At 36.8% G+C, this 16581-nt stretch overlaps 2 protein-coding genes across 3 annotated transcripts in view; one reads left to right on the forward strand and one right to left on the reverse strand.

Annotated features, from left to right (window-relative positions):
* Nucleotides 1-2115: 2115 nt before the first annotated feature.
* Nucleotides 2116-13387, reverse strand: LOC107591929 (chromaffin granule amine transporter). 2 transcript variants are annotated; one of them, XM_016281218.1, is made up of 16 exons: nt 13290-13387; nt 10996-11125; nt 9086-9404; nt 8907-8965; nt 6111-6194; nt 5493-5585; nt 5254-5343; nt 5116-5159; nt 4940-5000; nt 4608-4703; nt 4162-4240; nt 4005-4056; nt 3297-3360; nt 2855-2974; nt 2538-2671; nt 2116-2447 (listed from the first exon to the last, which is right to left on the reverse strand). In XM_016281218.1, exons 2-16 carry the CDS (start codon nt 11108-11110, stop codon nt 2340-2342), a joined length of 1518 nt encoding a protein of 505 aa, XP_016136704.1. In that variant the 5' UTR covers nt 11111-11125; nt 13290-13387; the 3' UTR covers nt 2116-2339. The 2 variants fall into 2 exon arrangements, with proteins under 2 accessions (XP_016136704.1, XP_016136705.1); XM_016281219.1 differs by lacking the exon at nt 13290-13387 and having other exon boundaries at nt 10996-11192.
* A 2945-nt stretch (nt 13388-16332) lies between these two features.
* LOC107591936 (dickkopf-related protein 4-like) overlaps nt 16333-16581 on the forward strand; it is a 2331-nt gene continuing 2082 nt past the window's right edge. The window contains exon 1 of the mRNA XM_016281228.1: nt 16333-16451. Coding sequence (XP_016136714.1) covers nt 16347-16451 — 105 coding nt within the window. The 5' untranslated portion in view covers nt 16333-16346. The remainder of the gene's footprint in view (nt 16452-16581) is intronic.

Genomic DNA, 16581 nt, shown 5'->3' on the forward strand with positions numbered 1-16581 from the left:
CTCGTGCACCCTAATCTCCCTCAGCTTATTCTGCATTGCCTGCCTCTGTGCTTCATATCACAAGTCATGATTATGTGCTGCACTGATTGGTCAGATCACCTGTCAATCAAACTCCCTGCGAGTCAGTTCAGAAATAACAGGGCTGCGTTCAGCCCCAACAAAACGGTGCAAAACGTGTTTTAAACGGAAACGGTGGTGCGCTGAACGCCCTGTTCTGATGAAGCAAGAGTTGCAGCTATGGCGGCTGAGAAGGCCATTCTTTGTGTTCTGTCTGAAGAATTTTCGGAGCCTGATGAAATCTGTATAAATACGAGTTTAATACTGCAAAATACGCTCGATGGTACAGTCACTGCCCTTGCCCTCCAGAATAAAAGAGAACATCCCAATCGAGTGAAGGGGTTTGTGGAAACTGTGGTTCCTAATTATTGGGATCCAAAATTACAGAAAACATATCTCAAACCCCGTTGCACACCGTTTCCAGGAAACATGTCGTTCAAACCGGAAACCGTAGCAAAACGTTGTGCAACGGTTTGAGCTTGAACTTGCCCCAGTTAACGCCGCGTGCCGCACTTTCACTCAGACATTCCAAATCAGCAGCATGATGATTGTCAGGTTTAATTAAATGCTTGTTCACAATAAGGCCACACAAGTGGGGTTAAATGAAACTGTTTGTGATAAGGCATCATTACAACATTATAGGTTCTGATCAAAATGAAATCAAAATGTATTTATTCCATTGTCCACATCGTCAAGTTAAATGAAATGGTGCGCTTATGTTTGCGATGTGATTTAAAAAAAAGTTAATAAAATGTTTGTTCATGAAAATTCTGTGAAAGTTTAATAAAATGTGGTTTAAATCAATTTTTTGTATGACATGTATTGTTTATTGATCTCTTTAAATAGATTTTTAACAATATAAGGTCTTTGTGTCATTTGGAGCGACCACTCATCATGTGGTGCGACCAATAAAAGCAATAGCTGTATTAAATTAAAAATAAAATATCTCATGTGGCTGAAATATGAATCACTGATACAGTAGCCTACGCTTAAGTGAATGGTATTTCTAAAACATTTTTATCAGTTTTATGCGATTTACAGGAAAAATAAGTCTGTTAACTACATTTAAGAAGGCAACTCTGAAATTATAGAACAAAAATATGACAAATTACAACAACTCAAAAGAAATGCAAATTGTTTCTAAACACTGAGAACTTGTAAAAAAAAATGTTAAGCAAATGAATTCTTTTTAATATAAATCACGGTCGCACCACATGACAATTTTTAAGGCTACGGTCAATTCATCTAGACAAAATGGTAAAAATCACTTAATTGAAATGTTTTATTTGAATTTATGTGTACACAACGTTCTTAATGTTTGAACAATTGCAATAGATATGATTTTTTAGTATTTTAAAATTGGCCTGTCGGAAATCCTTATCCATCATTGACCCATTTATTGTAATGGATGTTACAAAGTCCAAAGTACATTTGTTAAAAACAAAAAACTATATAATATTAATGAAATAAAAGGCCACATAAGTGTACTTCTAGAGAGTACACTATCACGACTCTTTCACACACGCAGAAAAGTGCACTTTACAATAATGACAAATTAAAAGTTTTACTTTTATATAAATTAAAAATGTGTATGTTTTAATAATCTTTTGTCTTGCTTTAAAGAAGTATTGACCATCATACTGAAGCACATGTAAAGTACTTGGTTATTATTTTAACTGTAATGTATTATTTGACATTATATTATAAATAAACTTAAATATATGGCATACAGGTTTCAATTAAACTGGTTATTAAGTTAAATTAGGTTTCAAATTAGTTATTGAACTTGAAGCTATATCAATTAAATCATCCATCACATGCCCTTCCCTTTGTCTGTAGAAACTAATCTTCTACCCTGGAAATCAAAATCATTACATTCAATAATATTTGATGCATATCAAAAGGAAATTAATGGTGTGTCACAGGAGGCACAAAAGAAGTTGGAATCCCACTCACAATGGATTTTTTCTTCAATACTGACCTTCACATGCACAAGTCCTACAGGGTTTGACACATCACAATGAAAACAATCAAATCGAGTTGACAAATTAGGCCTGTTTATTTCATTCAAACCCACTGACATGACAAGGGACAGGATAAACAACACTTTACAAGCATACAAGTACAAAAACATTACGTCACACTAACCACTTGTACACAAAAATGTGATCATAGTGAAGGATAGGGAAAGTTGCAATATTAATCATTTTAAAACGTTTGAATCAGGGCTGCTCGTAGGTCCTGATGATTTGTTGGCAAGTTCCTTTAAAAGTATATGTGCATCACTCTTCAGTGTCCTCCTCGCTTTCATCACTCAGAGGGAATTCTCTGTACCCGCGCTGTGTATTGTAGCTCTTCACATGCATTGGACACTCCTGATTTATTATAGCCTTGAGAAACAAGTGTCAGGCGTCATTACAAAGCAGTTGTAAACATACTACTGATAAAGACATGCATTCAGTCACATTGGTGTTTCTCACCAAATTCTCCTCCCGAACAGCAGGATTTTTGAGGAAGAAGCAAAGGGGTGCATACAGGATGTTGATAATGCCGATGATCACCATGAGATTGGGGAAGCCTATGGCTCTTACTATGGCCCCTCCAGTTGATGGACCTGCAGCAGGAACGCACCAAGAAGGAAGAGTCAGTTTGGCTCCTGCCTGGAGCTGTTAGGGTGAGCTAACACTAAGTTTTGACCAGAAAATAGATTTAAATTGTGACATTTTAAGACTAAATTGTACAAAACATGTCTAATAGTAAAAATGTATTCCAATACAACTGCAGTAAGAGCAATTACCAACAGCAAATCCCATGCAGAGTGCCACATCAGCAATAGCATACACACTTCCGTAGACAGACATATGCCGGATATCCACTAGGTAACCCATTATAGCCATCATAGATGAATCAACCATTCCTAAAAGCACAAGTAATTAAAGGAGAGTTGCATATGTCATACAGTGTACTGGAGTTATGCACCTTAAAGGCATGGTTCACTCCAAAATGAAAATTCTGTCTGTTTACTCTTTTGTTCTTCTGTGGAACACAACAGAAGATTTATTATTATTATTATTTAGATTTTGCTTATACAATGAAAGGCAAAAGGGTCTGGGAGAATGTTTTAAGAAACTCATACAGGTTTGGAAACAGCATGAGGGTGAGTAAATGATGAAAGAATTTTCATTTTGACGGGATCTTTCCTTTTAATATTGCATGATAAATAATTGAATTATATTCACCAATAGCAAATCCCAGTCCTCCATTGGGACCAATAAGCCCATAGATGTCTTTGGCAAAGGGAACCTACAACAAATTCACATAATGTTACAATCACCACAGTCCTTTATACTCTACTAATTAAAAGTTTGGGGCTGGTAAGGTTTATTACGTTTTTGAAAGAAGTTTCTAATGCTCACCAAGGCTGCAGTTATTTGATAAAAAATACAGTAAAAACAGCAATATTGTGAAATGTTATTACAATTTAAAAAGACTGTTTTTTATTTTAATATATTTTAAAATGTAATTTATTCCTGTGATCAAAGCTGAATTTTCAGCATCATTATTTCAGTGTCACATAATCCTTCAGAAATCATTCTAATATGATGATTTGATGCATTTGTCATTATCATTATAAAAATATATATATATATATTTTAAATATTTTTGCGAAAACCATGATTCATTGTCAGGATTCTTTTTTGAATAGAAAGTTCAAAAGAACCGCATTTATTTGAAATATAAATCTTTTGTAACGTTATAAGTGTCTTTACTGTCACTTTTGATCAATTTAATGCATCCTTGATAAATAAAATGATTAATTTCTCTAAAAAAAATAAACTTACAGATTTTGAACCGTATTGTATTTGTTTGGTACATAGTTCAAGCAAGCATGAGCCAAGTTGTAATTTGCAATGCAACATGATTTTAAGAGAGTTTGTGATACTCACACAGAGCAGACTGATGCCGATTATAAACATGCCGATCATGGAACACAACCACCTAAATCAGAGAAGCATTTCTAAATGATGCAGCTCTTGTCTCTGTAGACACAACTTTTGTGCTTTTCAATTCATTTATTTTGGGACATCCTAGAAAATGTATTACCTTCCCATTTTATTGGCAAGTATGCCAAACAGATTGGTCCCAATGAGGTACGAAACACTGGCTGGTAGGAAAGCCATACCTGCAATACCAGGGGCCATGATCAGCTCAGTCAACAGAACCATAGAAAAGATCACAGTCATAATGTTTAACAGGGTCTGAAGAACCATCAGGAACCTCTTAACGGGCTTCTTCCAACTCAATATCAGTTGACTGAAGTATACAGAAAAACCACAGATCTTCTCAAGAAGCCACATGTTTCATTTAGTCCTCCCTGAGGAGGCATCTAATGACAAAATGTTTCTGAATTCTTTTAAGTGCTAACTACTTTAACATTACATTTCTGTGAGAGAGGAAACAAACAGGAATGAAATAAAATTACTTAAATAAGCAGGAAGTGAATTTGTTTCAATCACATTTTAATGACTTGGAATAATAGAGTTCCTTACCAAGTTGCCATTTTGGCGAGCACATTGTTTGCATCATCCAGATGGGAAGAGTGGGCTCTAAAATAGCCACCCCCATGTTTGCAAAGCACAACGACCCTGTAATTATATACAGGAACCATAATCTTACTCCTCATTCACTCAGCACAGCTGCTCATCCGCTTCATTTACAAATCGTTTTAGCTGTTCACATCAAAACATTCGGCCGTGATTATATGGAGGCATACGTGTAATTACAGAAACAGCTACTACACCTCCACGACAACTTTTCAAACTGGTTTAACTGTGGGCAGTATTTGAGGATGTATTTGATTTGATTTGATTTACACACACACCTGCACTAATGAGTATGTAGGGATCCTTCAGCAGGGTGAGTAATGGTGTTCCTTCCACGCTCTGAACAGAAGACACATAACAATCACTCGGGCTCCTCATAGTAACACTAACGCAAGCTTTTCTTATCTTTTATTAACTTTCATAACTCGCATTTTATTAAATGAACACTACTCACCCCTGGAGATATTTTTGAGGGCTGAAGGATGCAGAGCTGGAGGGCTGGTGTTGAAATTGGGTATTGAAAACAGTTTGATGAATCACTGTAGTGAAATGTTACTCAATTAATTTAAAAGGGCAAATACTAATATCTTACCTCCATCAAACATAGCCAAGAAGGCAAGGACGAGGAAGGGAGAACTTTTACTAACAAACTCATACATAACGCTGCCGAATGGCGCTCCAACTGAAAAGAGTACATTTTGCAGTGTTAAAATAGTCATTTGTGGCACACATTTGGTTCATTTCATTTAGGTGTTGCTGGTCATTTCCAGTTGTTGATGTTACTTTACATTGTAGTACAATATAGTACAATATAGTACTATATTAACTTACTGAGCACTCCCATGGCAAGTCCTCCCAGTGCGATTCCCATGGCAATTCCTCTCTCATTGTCATCTGTGTACACGCTTGCTAACATTCCCAGACCTACAGAATTACACAGTCGTTTTTATCATATATACACCACAGCTAAAAAGTTTGGGGTCAGTAAGGTTTTTCGAGAGAAATTAATACTTTTATTAATCAAGGATGTATTTAATTAATCAAAAGTGACAGTAAAGACATTTATAATGTTCGAATAATTATTGGTCAAAGAATCCTGAAAAAGGTATTGCAGTTTGCACAAAAACAAAAGCAGCTCAACTGTTTTTAACATTGATAATAATCAGAAATGTTTCTTGAGCAGCAAGTCATCATGTCAGGATCATGTGACACTGAAGACTGGCGTAATGATGCAGGAAAATTAAGTTATGCATCACAGGAATAAATACAATTTTAAAGTATATTAAAATAGAAAACAGCTTAATTGTAATATTGAATTGTAGACTGTTTTTACTAACATTAAAAAATAATATCCCAAAATTGTAGTGTATATTATATACACATTTTTTCTCAAACTTACACATCCAATATTCGGTTCATTATGTCAAGCATGCTAAATCACACATATACCTGCCACAGAGGAAAATGATGATCCAATTCCCTGCAGTGAGCGGGCGAAAAACAGCAGCGCGTATGTCCCTGAGAAGGCAAACACTGCAGAGAAAGCATTCAAAGTCAGAGTCTACCTCATTTCATTTGTAGTTTCATTTCTAGCTAAAAAAGTGAAAGCATATAGAACACATCGACAAACAAAAATATATTGGAAAAACTCGTTGGCTCACAGTAGTGTCTTCAAACAACTTTATGAGCAATAATTCTCATCTTGTTGTTCCAACGTAGTTAATCCTACACAATAATGTTCATATTCAAAAGTCAACTTCTGTCAGGACCACTATCGTCAAAGATGATTGACAATTAGCATACAGTTTGGATTGGCGGTATGGTTCTGTTCTGGGCAAGAACTCCCTGCACATCTATGCAGCCTAGCATGGATGAGAGCAGGGAGAGCAGCAATAACCCCCCAGGGTAAACAGAACAGAACCAACATAAATGTATTGCATATATCGTTAAAGTCCAATAATGTTATGTTATGTACGCATTTTAGAATTAGTCTGATTCAAAGGAGAATCAGAAGGCTGAATCTTGACTGACAGAGGAGGAGTTGGGGATGGAGGAGGGTAATTAGCTATTGAGCAATGCGAAAACTGCTGATAATACTGAGGGACCTTATACAGGTGCATTTCAATAAATTAGAATTTATTCTCTATGGGGTTCAGGTCTGGTGAGTTTGCTGGCCAGTCAAGCACACCAACACCATGGTCATTTAACCAACTTTTGGTGCTTTTGGCAGTGTGAGCAGGTGCCAAATCCTGCTGGAAAATAAAATCAGCATCTTCAAAAAGCTGGTCAGCAGAAGGAAGCATGAAGTGCTCCAAAATTTCTTGGTAAACGGTTGCAGTGACGTTGGTTTTCAAAAAACACAATGGACCAACACCAGCAGATGACATTGCACCCCAAATCATCACAGACTGTGGACACTTAACACTCGACTTCAAGCAACTTGGGCTATGAGCTTCTCCACCCTTCCTCCAGACTCTAGGACCTTGGTTTCCAAATGAAATACAAAACTTGCTCTCATATGAAAAGAGGACTTTGGACCACTGGGCAACAGTCCATTTCTTCTTCTCCTTAGCCCAGGTAGGACGCCTCTGACGTTGTCTGTGGTTCAGGAGTGGCTTAACAAGAGGAATACGACAACTGTAGCCAAATTCCTTGACACGTTTGTGTGTGGTGGCTCTTGATGCCTTGACCCCAGCCTCAGTCCATTCCTTGTGAAGTTCCCTCAAATTCTTGAATCGATTTTGCTTGACAATCCTCATAAGCCTGCGGTTCTCTCGGTTGGTTGTGCATCTTTTGCTTCCACTCTTTTTCCTTGCACTCAACTTTCTGTTAACATGCTTGGATACAGCACTCTGTGAACAGCCAGCTTCTTTGGCAATGAATGTTTGTGGCTTACCCTCCTTGTGAAGGGTGTCAATGATTGTCTTCTGGACAACTGTCAGATCAGCAGTCTTCCCCATGATTGTGTAGCCTAGTGAACCAAACTGAGACCATTTTGAAGGCTCAGGAAACCTTTGCAGGTGTTTTGAGTTGATTAGCTGATTGGCATGTCACCATATTCAAATTTGTTGAGATAGTGAATTGGTGGGTTTTTGTTAAATGTGAGCCAAAATCATCACAATTAAAAGAACCAAAGACTTAAACTACTTCAGTCTGTGTGAATTGAATTTATTTAATACACGAGTTTCACAATTTGAGTTGAATTACTGAAATAAATGAACTTTTCCGCGACATTCTAATTTATTGAGATGCACCTGTATATGAATGCTTAGATTGGTGTCGTATTCCCATATAGATGGGGATCAGCTGAGAGTCAGCTGATGCAAGATTGACTAACGTGACCTGCCAGAACTAACGCTACGCTAGATATTTAATTATATTTTGTTAAGGTTTAGCATGATAAATACTGAGTCACCACTTGATTTTCAGTGTAAAATTTGGGTCCTCAAGCAAAAACATCTGAGAACCAACATCCTGTCCTCATTCAGAATCATGTCCTCAATTACTTCATCAAAAACACAGAATATTAATATGCATGATTATCATATTTTAACCAGCTAGCACTAGCATGCTAACTGAAGAGTACACAGTTTGACCATTTTTATCTTTGGTACAATATGTAGTTTAATATACTGTACATTAACACATTGTCATGAGTAAAGTTTCACCCAAAAATGAAAATTCTGCCATCATTTACTCACCTTCATGTTGTTCCAAACCTGTTTAAGTTTGTCTTCTTCTGCTGAATACAAAAGAAGATATTTTGAAGAATGTTGGTAACAAAACAGTTTATGGTCCCCATTGACTTCGATAGTTAAAAATACTATGGAAAAAAATATACTACGGAAGTCAGTGGGGACCAGAAAATGTTTGGTTACCTACATTCTTCAAATATTTTATGTTAAGCAGAATGAAATGCACAGAGTGAGTAAATGATGACAGAATTTTAATTTTTTGAGTGAACTAACTTGTTAACCCCTGTTCACAAAAAGATCAATAATATGCATTTAGAAAATGGACTGGATGAATTTCAATTTCATGCACACTTTAATAGTCATAATAAAATAGTTAAGATGACACACATCATAAATCAATTAATGGGATTTCTAATCATGCATTGAATAGAGTTCCCATTTAAAGATTTTTCAGACAGTGGGATAAATTTGGCTGAGCAATGATCCTGGCCCTGAGAACCACTGCACAACCAGCCACTATTTATGATTTAAACTGTATAATGTGACTTACTTATTGTGGAAACAAACATGATGACAAACCCAGCAAACATCGGTATGTGATATCCAATCCTATAAAAAAGGCACGCATCAGACAGCTGAATTAATTCATTCAATTCTCTATTTTCATTATGTATTAACTTGAGCATAATAACAGTCATTTTAGATGATCTGCTCAAAGTGTGTATGTACCTGTTAGTCAGCGGACCCACAAACGGGTTGACCATGAGCTGCACCAATGCTTTGGAGGCAAACAGCAGCCCTACCCTCACATTCTCCTCTTCCAAAAACTCACTGTCCTCTTTACACCCGTGTCGCTCAACAATACTGCTGTTGAGCCCTAAACTTCCATTAGCGCCGGAGGAGATGGTGAGATTAGCAGTGCTGATGGTGTAGGTGTTGTTGTCGTACAGGGAGAAGATGTAGGTGGGCTGAACCTCAGAGGGGGCGGCAGACGGGAGCTCTTGTGTCTGGTGCTCTATGGCATATAGGAAGGTTGGGATGATGGGAACTGAGGAGAATGAGAGGTGACATGAGGATGGGAAGAGTTAGAGCCGGTACCTGTGTGTGTGTGTGTGTCTGTGTGTGTGTGTGTGTGTTTGTGAATAACCCTTCCCCTCTGCCAGCTGCGAACTGCATGCGACAGAGGTCAGGACAGATGCAAGCAGGTAAATGTCATGGAAACTATGAGAGCAGAGTCACTTGTCCTGCATACACTCATCCTGCTGTACCTAGCCTCTTATGTTTTGATTTCTTTATTATGTTTTTGCCTATACAGAATAGACTAAAAAGGAAACCAATTATGCACATAGCCAAAAGTATGTGGATACCTTATTATAATCAACAAGTATGGCTAGATCAGCTATACCCATTACAAACAGGTACTTATACATACACTCGCCGGCCACTTTATTAGGTACAACTGCTCGTTAACGCAAATATCTAATTAGCTAATCAACTCAATGCACTTAGGCATTTAGACATGGTCAAGATGATTTGCTGAAGTTCAAACGAAAAAAGAAAGGTGATTTAAGTGACTTTAAACGTGGCATGGTTGTTGGTGCCAGACGGGCTGTATTTTAGAAACTATTTTCATGCACATCTACCTCTAGGGTTTACAGAGAATAGTCAGAAAAAGAGAAAATATCCAGCGAGCTGCAGTTCTGTGGGTGAAAATGCCTTGTTGATGCCAGAGGTCAGAGGAGAATGGCTAGACTGGTTCAGAGCTTATAGAAAGGCAACAGTAACTCAAATAATCACTCGTTAAAACTGAGGTTTGCAGAAGAAATCTTTGAACACACAAAATACGGGCTACAGAAGCAGAAGACACACTGGGTGCTACTCCTGTCAGCTGAGAACAGGAAACTGAGGCAACAATTCACACAGTCTCAATCAAAAGGAAGATCAGAAAAAGGGTTGCTGGGTCTGAAGAGTCTTGATTTCTGCTGTGACATTCGTAGTAGGGTCAGAATTTGGCATAAACGACATGAAAGCATGGATGCATCCTGCCTGGTATCAGCGGCTCAGGCTGCTGATGGTGGTGTAATGGTGTTGGGGACATTTTCTTGGCACACTTTGGGCCCCTTATTACCAACTGAGCATCGTTTAATCGTCACAGCCTAGCTGAGTATTGTTGCTGACCAAGTTCATCCCTTCATGACCACAGTGTGCCCATCTTGTGATGGTTACTTCCAGGAGGATAAGCTCAAATAATCTCAAACTGGTTTCTTGAACATACCAATGAGTAGACTAAACTCAAATGGCCTCCACGGTCACCAGAACTCAATCCAATAGAGCAGCTTTGGGATGTGGTGGAACGGGAGATTCGTATCATGGATGATCAGCCCAGCAACTGCGTGATGCTATCAGGTCAATATAGACCAGAATCTCTGAGCAATGTTTCCAGCACCTTGTTGAATCTATGGCACAAAGAATTAAGGCAGTTCTGAAGGCAAAAGTACTAGCCAGGTGAACCTAATAAAGTAGCCAGTGAGTGTATGTGGGCTACATTTATTGAGTCTAAATGGCAGCAAATCCTTGCATCCATGTTCCAACATCTAGTGAAAAAACATATTATTTGTTTAGCATAGCTGTTTACTTACCCACAACTGTTAGCAGCATGTTATCCAGCAGCAGGGCCACACACACAATGACAAGCACCAGACGAGGAGAGCCCCTGCTCTCGCTGATCCAGTCCATAGGGTTCAGCATAGCCATGATCCACCTCTGTCACTGGACACAGTCAGATTAACACAGAATGTATTTTCAAGTTTGTTAAGTCTTATAGACTCGGTTTTGATAATCTCATATTAATTGAGAGACAACATGGAGTATTTGTAGACCTAAATCTTAGACAATGTACTAATACATACGAATTTGATTCATATATTTATAATAGTAATGTAAAAATCTATTGTAATCTGCTTTAAATGTTTTTTTGTTTGTTTGTCTGTTTTTTCGATTCAAATTTGACACAGATGGAAAAATTTTTACATGGAGCAGTTACTATAGATTGCACTTATTGTTTAGATCATGAGTTGTTAGTTTGAGGTTTAGTTGTACACAATGTACACAAGCCTGGTACCAAGAGTATTAACAGTACTTATCTTTTCCTGGTCAAAAATGATCTGGTCAAAAATTTCCCAAAGAAAATGGAAGTCTATTCTAAGCGAACACGCATTACAAGGTTACATTACCTCTTGTTTTAAAACGTGTTTGAACTGGACTGCAAAATGTGCATATTAACTTCTGGAAGTACATCAAAAGTACAAAAAAAAATTATAGATATGGTGTTTTTCATATTTTGAGTCCATCCACACATTTGAAAAGGGCAGGTCAAGGGACGATAAGCATCTTGCAGCACCATGATTTATCTGAACCCAAAAATATATTATATGAATTAAAAAATGACATTATGATGACATTATAATAAAAAAAAGATGACTTGGATGTTCATATTTAATCAGAGGTGGCCTAAAAAGAGAACTTACTGATCTAATTGACATCCAACAATTATCCAGTAGGGACCCAAAATGTAGTCATTGTAACAGTTCTCAGGTCTCTATACAGTCTTCTGGGATGTGTAAAAGGCCTTGAGGACAGGTTTGTTCTAGATGAGCTCTTTGTTCCAGGGCAGGAATTACGTGCTCTGTGATTGAGTTTCAACAATATGATTACAGCTGCTCTAGGGCGCATGAGTGTTTCAGAACGCTCCTTTTATCTTTGTCAGTCAATGTCTTATCAATTTAGTTTGTGAAAATGGGCAGTATTTTGTGTTTTTGAATGGTCACGAATTTCTGTCTTGTGTACATAACTCAAAGGTAATGCGTTACATGCTTATGTCATGTTGCAATGAATGCTGATGCTAACATTGTATTAATTTACATTATTGTTAAAAAGGTTGGGGTCATTCTGATTTTTTTGTATATTTCATGTTATTTTAAGACATTTAATACGTTCAGCAAGGATGCATTCAATTGATCTAAAGTGACAGTAAAGACTTTTACATTGTTACAAAACATTTCCATTTCCAACACACGCTGTTCTTCTGAACTTTCTATTCATCAAAGAATCCTGAAAAAAAAATCCAAAAAATATTAAGCAACAAGACCAATAATAAGAAATGTTTCTTGAGCAGCAAATTAGAATGATTTCTGAAGGATCATGTGACTCTGAAGACTGGAGTAATGATGCTGAATTCAGCTTTGATCACGGGAATAAATTACATTTTTAATTCAAATAGAAAACATTTATTTAAAACTGTAATAATATTTCACAATATTACAGTTTTTACTGCATTTTTGATCAAGTAAATTTAGCACTGGCAAACACATGAACCTTTTGTTGATGACAGAATGAATTCAAGTTGTTGAATCTTGCTCTTCAGTTCCTGAACAATCTGATGCAAATTGTGTTAGTATTTCCACTCTGTTCCTGTCCCGTCATGTCATAAGCACATATAATATGAGCTGATCCACAAGTCAACACCTGTGTCAATATTGCATGTGTGCGACATGCTGGCAACGTTAGTTAACTCCCTATTCTCTTATCCAGCTATCACTTAACCTCCCCACCACCATTTAGTGTTCCCAAAATTCAAACACTTCTTAAATAGAGGATTTTCTGTGTGGTTTTAACTTTTACCCATTAAACTATTAGTATTTTGGAAACTACCAATCATGTTTTTTGAAACAAGGCTCTGTAATATTTAATAATGAGACAAGAAACTTCATCATAAAACACATTTGTCTGCCATCATAAAACAATATGTAGTCCTTAATCAGTTTCTCGATCGTGGCATTGGATGAAAGTGGTAAATGAATACAATTATTGCCTTATAAGTGTATTATATATATAGATGAAATGTCTTACGCGTTACTTTTAAAGTTTGTCTTACCTTAGGATGCATTCTCTTCTTCAGTGCACGAGTGTATGTCCAGTGCAGGTGTGCGTGATGCAGGGGTCACTTGTTGGATGGTGTACGTTGCTGGAGGGAGGGAGGTGTCTTTGTGCACCGCCGCCTGCATGTGATTTGTTGAGGGGTCTTTGGAGGAAATATACAGACATGCACACGTACTGCGTCATAGCGAGAGTAATTGTGTGCATCTGCTGCTCTTTATTGGGTAGGTGAATGACCTGCAGGCTTCTTTTCATCACAATGAGCCTTTATCTGGGATCTCTCATCCAGACTCAACACACACAAACAGCAGCCGCTGCTCAGTCAGCGACCTAATCGTTGCACTATGAAACCAATGATGATTGTTCATTATGTGCTACACTAAAGTTTTTGACAATAATATCAAAACTCTGTATATGAGAGCAGTAGAGTGACAGTGCATTTCTGTTATAGATGCATCGTAACCTGTGATCATTTGTGTGTGATCTTATGGTTCTTTTTTCAGCCTGTCAGTTTCATTTCCTGTGTAATGTTAATCCATTCAGCCTCTGAACATCTATGGAAAATGTTAAATGACTCATAGATTTCACTTTTGCCCTGTGCCATCTCTGGTCATTCAAATATCCCAGCACACACACACACACACATACACACACACAATAACCTCATACAGGTAAAACACTAAATATGATGAAATATGATTACTTGAAATAAAAATTACATTAACTGAAATAAAATATAAATGTATAAAAATATAAAAGTTGAATAAAAGTAAATAAACTAAAACACAAACTACATTAAGCACTTAAAAATAATAATACAAATGGCAAAAAACAACAACAACATAATTGCTAATACTTTAGAATGAAATGAAAATATAAATCTAAAATCTAATTAAAAATATTAGCAAAAATTATAATAGTACATCAATGATACTAAAATAGTACTGATATGAACATGGCTGTTTTTTGTAAATCAGCCTGAGGGTTTGAAGACTGGTGGCTAATCTTCCATCACCTGCCCTCTATTCAGCACAAACACACACACACACATTTAGACAGAAAGAATACACAACCAGTTCTGACGGGAATCATTTCATTTAATTAGAGGAAATTGTATTGTTGGTTAGCAACAATACTGTAGGAATATTGGTGACATTTCCTGAAAAGTAAAAAAAATTTAATAAAAAATAAGATAAAAGATAGACAGAAACTATGTAAAACAATCCAACATTTATTTTGTCAGATGAAATCTGTTTTAAAGGTTGAACCATGTAGAAAACAGTTGGCATTACATAAAATCAACTTTTAGGAAATTTAGTGTGAGCAACGTTTTATAATATTAAACAGCAAAAACTTCCAATGTCAAGTTTGGTGAAGAGGCTCAAATAAGCTGGCTACCCATAATCCCTTGCCATTGATTAATGTGTGTTTTTTGTAACGCTTTATGCGGACATGTACATATTTGTTATTCATAATTAATAATAGGGCTGCACGATAAATCGCATGCGATATTTAACGCGCATCTTATCAGTAAAGCCGGTTCTTTAATCAGCGGTAAATCTCCATCACCTGCGGGCTTTCACATTGAGCAGCATTAACTACACAGAGCCGTTGTTCACTGACGAGCTGCGCAAAACATATATTCATATTCGCAGCTCATCAGTGAACAACGGCTCTGTGTAGTTAATGCTGCTCAATGTGAAAGCATGCACGTGATGGAGATTTACCGCTGATTACAGAACCGGCTTTCTGACAAGATGCGCATTAAATATTGCATGCGATTTATCGTGCAGCCCTAATTAATAATATTTTGAATAGATTTTTTTTTAATGTGACATTTTGTTTCAAGTTATCATTTGGGTGATTAGTGTTCAGTTTGGTAAAGTAAAAACATGTAAATACTATACATTAATTTTGGTGCATTGAAGTATGCCTAACTGTATATGAGCTTTTAGATTTGCACAATTAACTGATAGTGATTTTATGCCAGTAATACATAATATTAATACTCAGCTTCATAATACGTTTGAGCTTATGTAACACCAACTTTAAAATGTCAAGTTGATGCAACAATTTTTTTAATTAGTTCCGTATATTTAAAAAAATTGTCTTTAAGCTGGTTGCCTTAATTTTGAGTTTTCTTAACTGATAGAAGCCTACAGATAGATAGATAGATAGCTAGATAGCTAGATAGATAGATAGATAGATAGATAGATAGATAGATAGATAGATAGATAGATAGGTTTATTGTTTTGCTGTTTGCTGACTGTATGTATGCTGCTGTTGTCTTTAGTTGCGGTTGTCAGTGTATTTGAGGTCCCTGTGCATCAATGATCCTATTGCACTTACTTTGCCTTTCCAAGTTCTACAAGATTTCAGAGATCACAGGTCATGCAAAGCTGTATGTACGAATTAGACTATGACATATTATTGCTAATTTGCTAACGACAGGAATGTTTAGGCTGAACAAGACATTTTTATTTAGTGGCTAAACATATTCACATTGGTCAAACAAAGTAGTGTCACTGTTATTATCTGCCTCCTAGCCCGGGGAGTAACGTGGTTTTGAGTTTCCCCCTCTAAGCCCGTGTTCAAGGTGCAGATAATCACCTGTTCCGTTCCAGGAAGCAACTTACATCCGAGTCTACTGATGCGGTTAACTGATGGCTGTCATTTAAAGGATGTCATATTTTTCATCATAACAAGTTTCAAAGGTGTTACATGTGTAAAGGGTCTATGTGGATTTATGCGCCATGAAAGATACAGCCATGCTTTCATTTTTGTTATGCGTATGGGCCATAATTTGCCTTAATTACCACCGCAATGCACTACACACTTCCTACATGAACTGAGACTATAAACATTGAAACACTCAGAAAGTAACCACTAATGAAAGACCCATTCTTTCTTTTTTCTTCTTTTTTCCCCCCATGTTTAATTTGGGTATTTGCCGTAGGTCCATTAAAACACGGAGCAGGTTGCTGTTCCACACTAGAGCTCGTCGTCTTGCTCTTGCACACAGCCTCATTGCAGTCAGGACAGTTTGGATACAACCATGCAGACAGTTTATGTTATTTTTTGTCTGTCTGTTGTTTCTGCTGTACAGTGCCTGGATTCCAACATTATCCGCTCCTCCAGAGAAATGACAAACTCTCAAGAGGTAAGAATATATATTCTTAAACCGTAACAATTTTTTGGCCTTCATATGTTTATGCTGGAACAATGCCACAAAGCTAATGAACACACAAGCCATTAGTATTATAACATTTATTATAATATTATAATCATTA

Source organism: Sinocyclocheilus grahami, unplaced genomic scaffold, assembly GCF_001515645.1.
Source record: "Sinocyclocheilus grahami isolate Dianchi unplaced genomic scaffold, SAMN03320097.WGS_v1.1 scaffold148.1, whole genome shotgun sequence".
NCBI classification, from domain to species: Eukaryota; Metazoa; Chordata; class Actinopteri; order Cypriniformes; family Cyprinidae; genus Sinocyclocheilus; species Sinocyclocheilus grahami.

Coding starts and splice junctions, on each gene's coding strand:
- LOC107591929 (XM_016281218.1), bottom strand. CDS start 11,110: ATGGCTATGCTGAACCCTATGGACTGGATCAGCGAGAGCAGGGGCTCT. Junction 6,195..8,906: donor CATGTTTGTTTCCACAATAA/GTAAGTCACATT, acceptor CTTTCTCTGCAG/TGTTTGCCTTCTCAGGGACA. Junction 5,586..6,110: donor ATCATTTTCCTCTGTGGCAG/GTATATGTGTGA, acceptor GTAATTCTGTAG/GTCTGGGAATGTTAGCAAGC.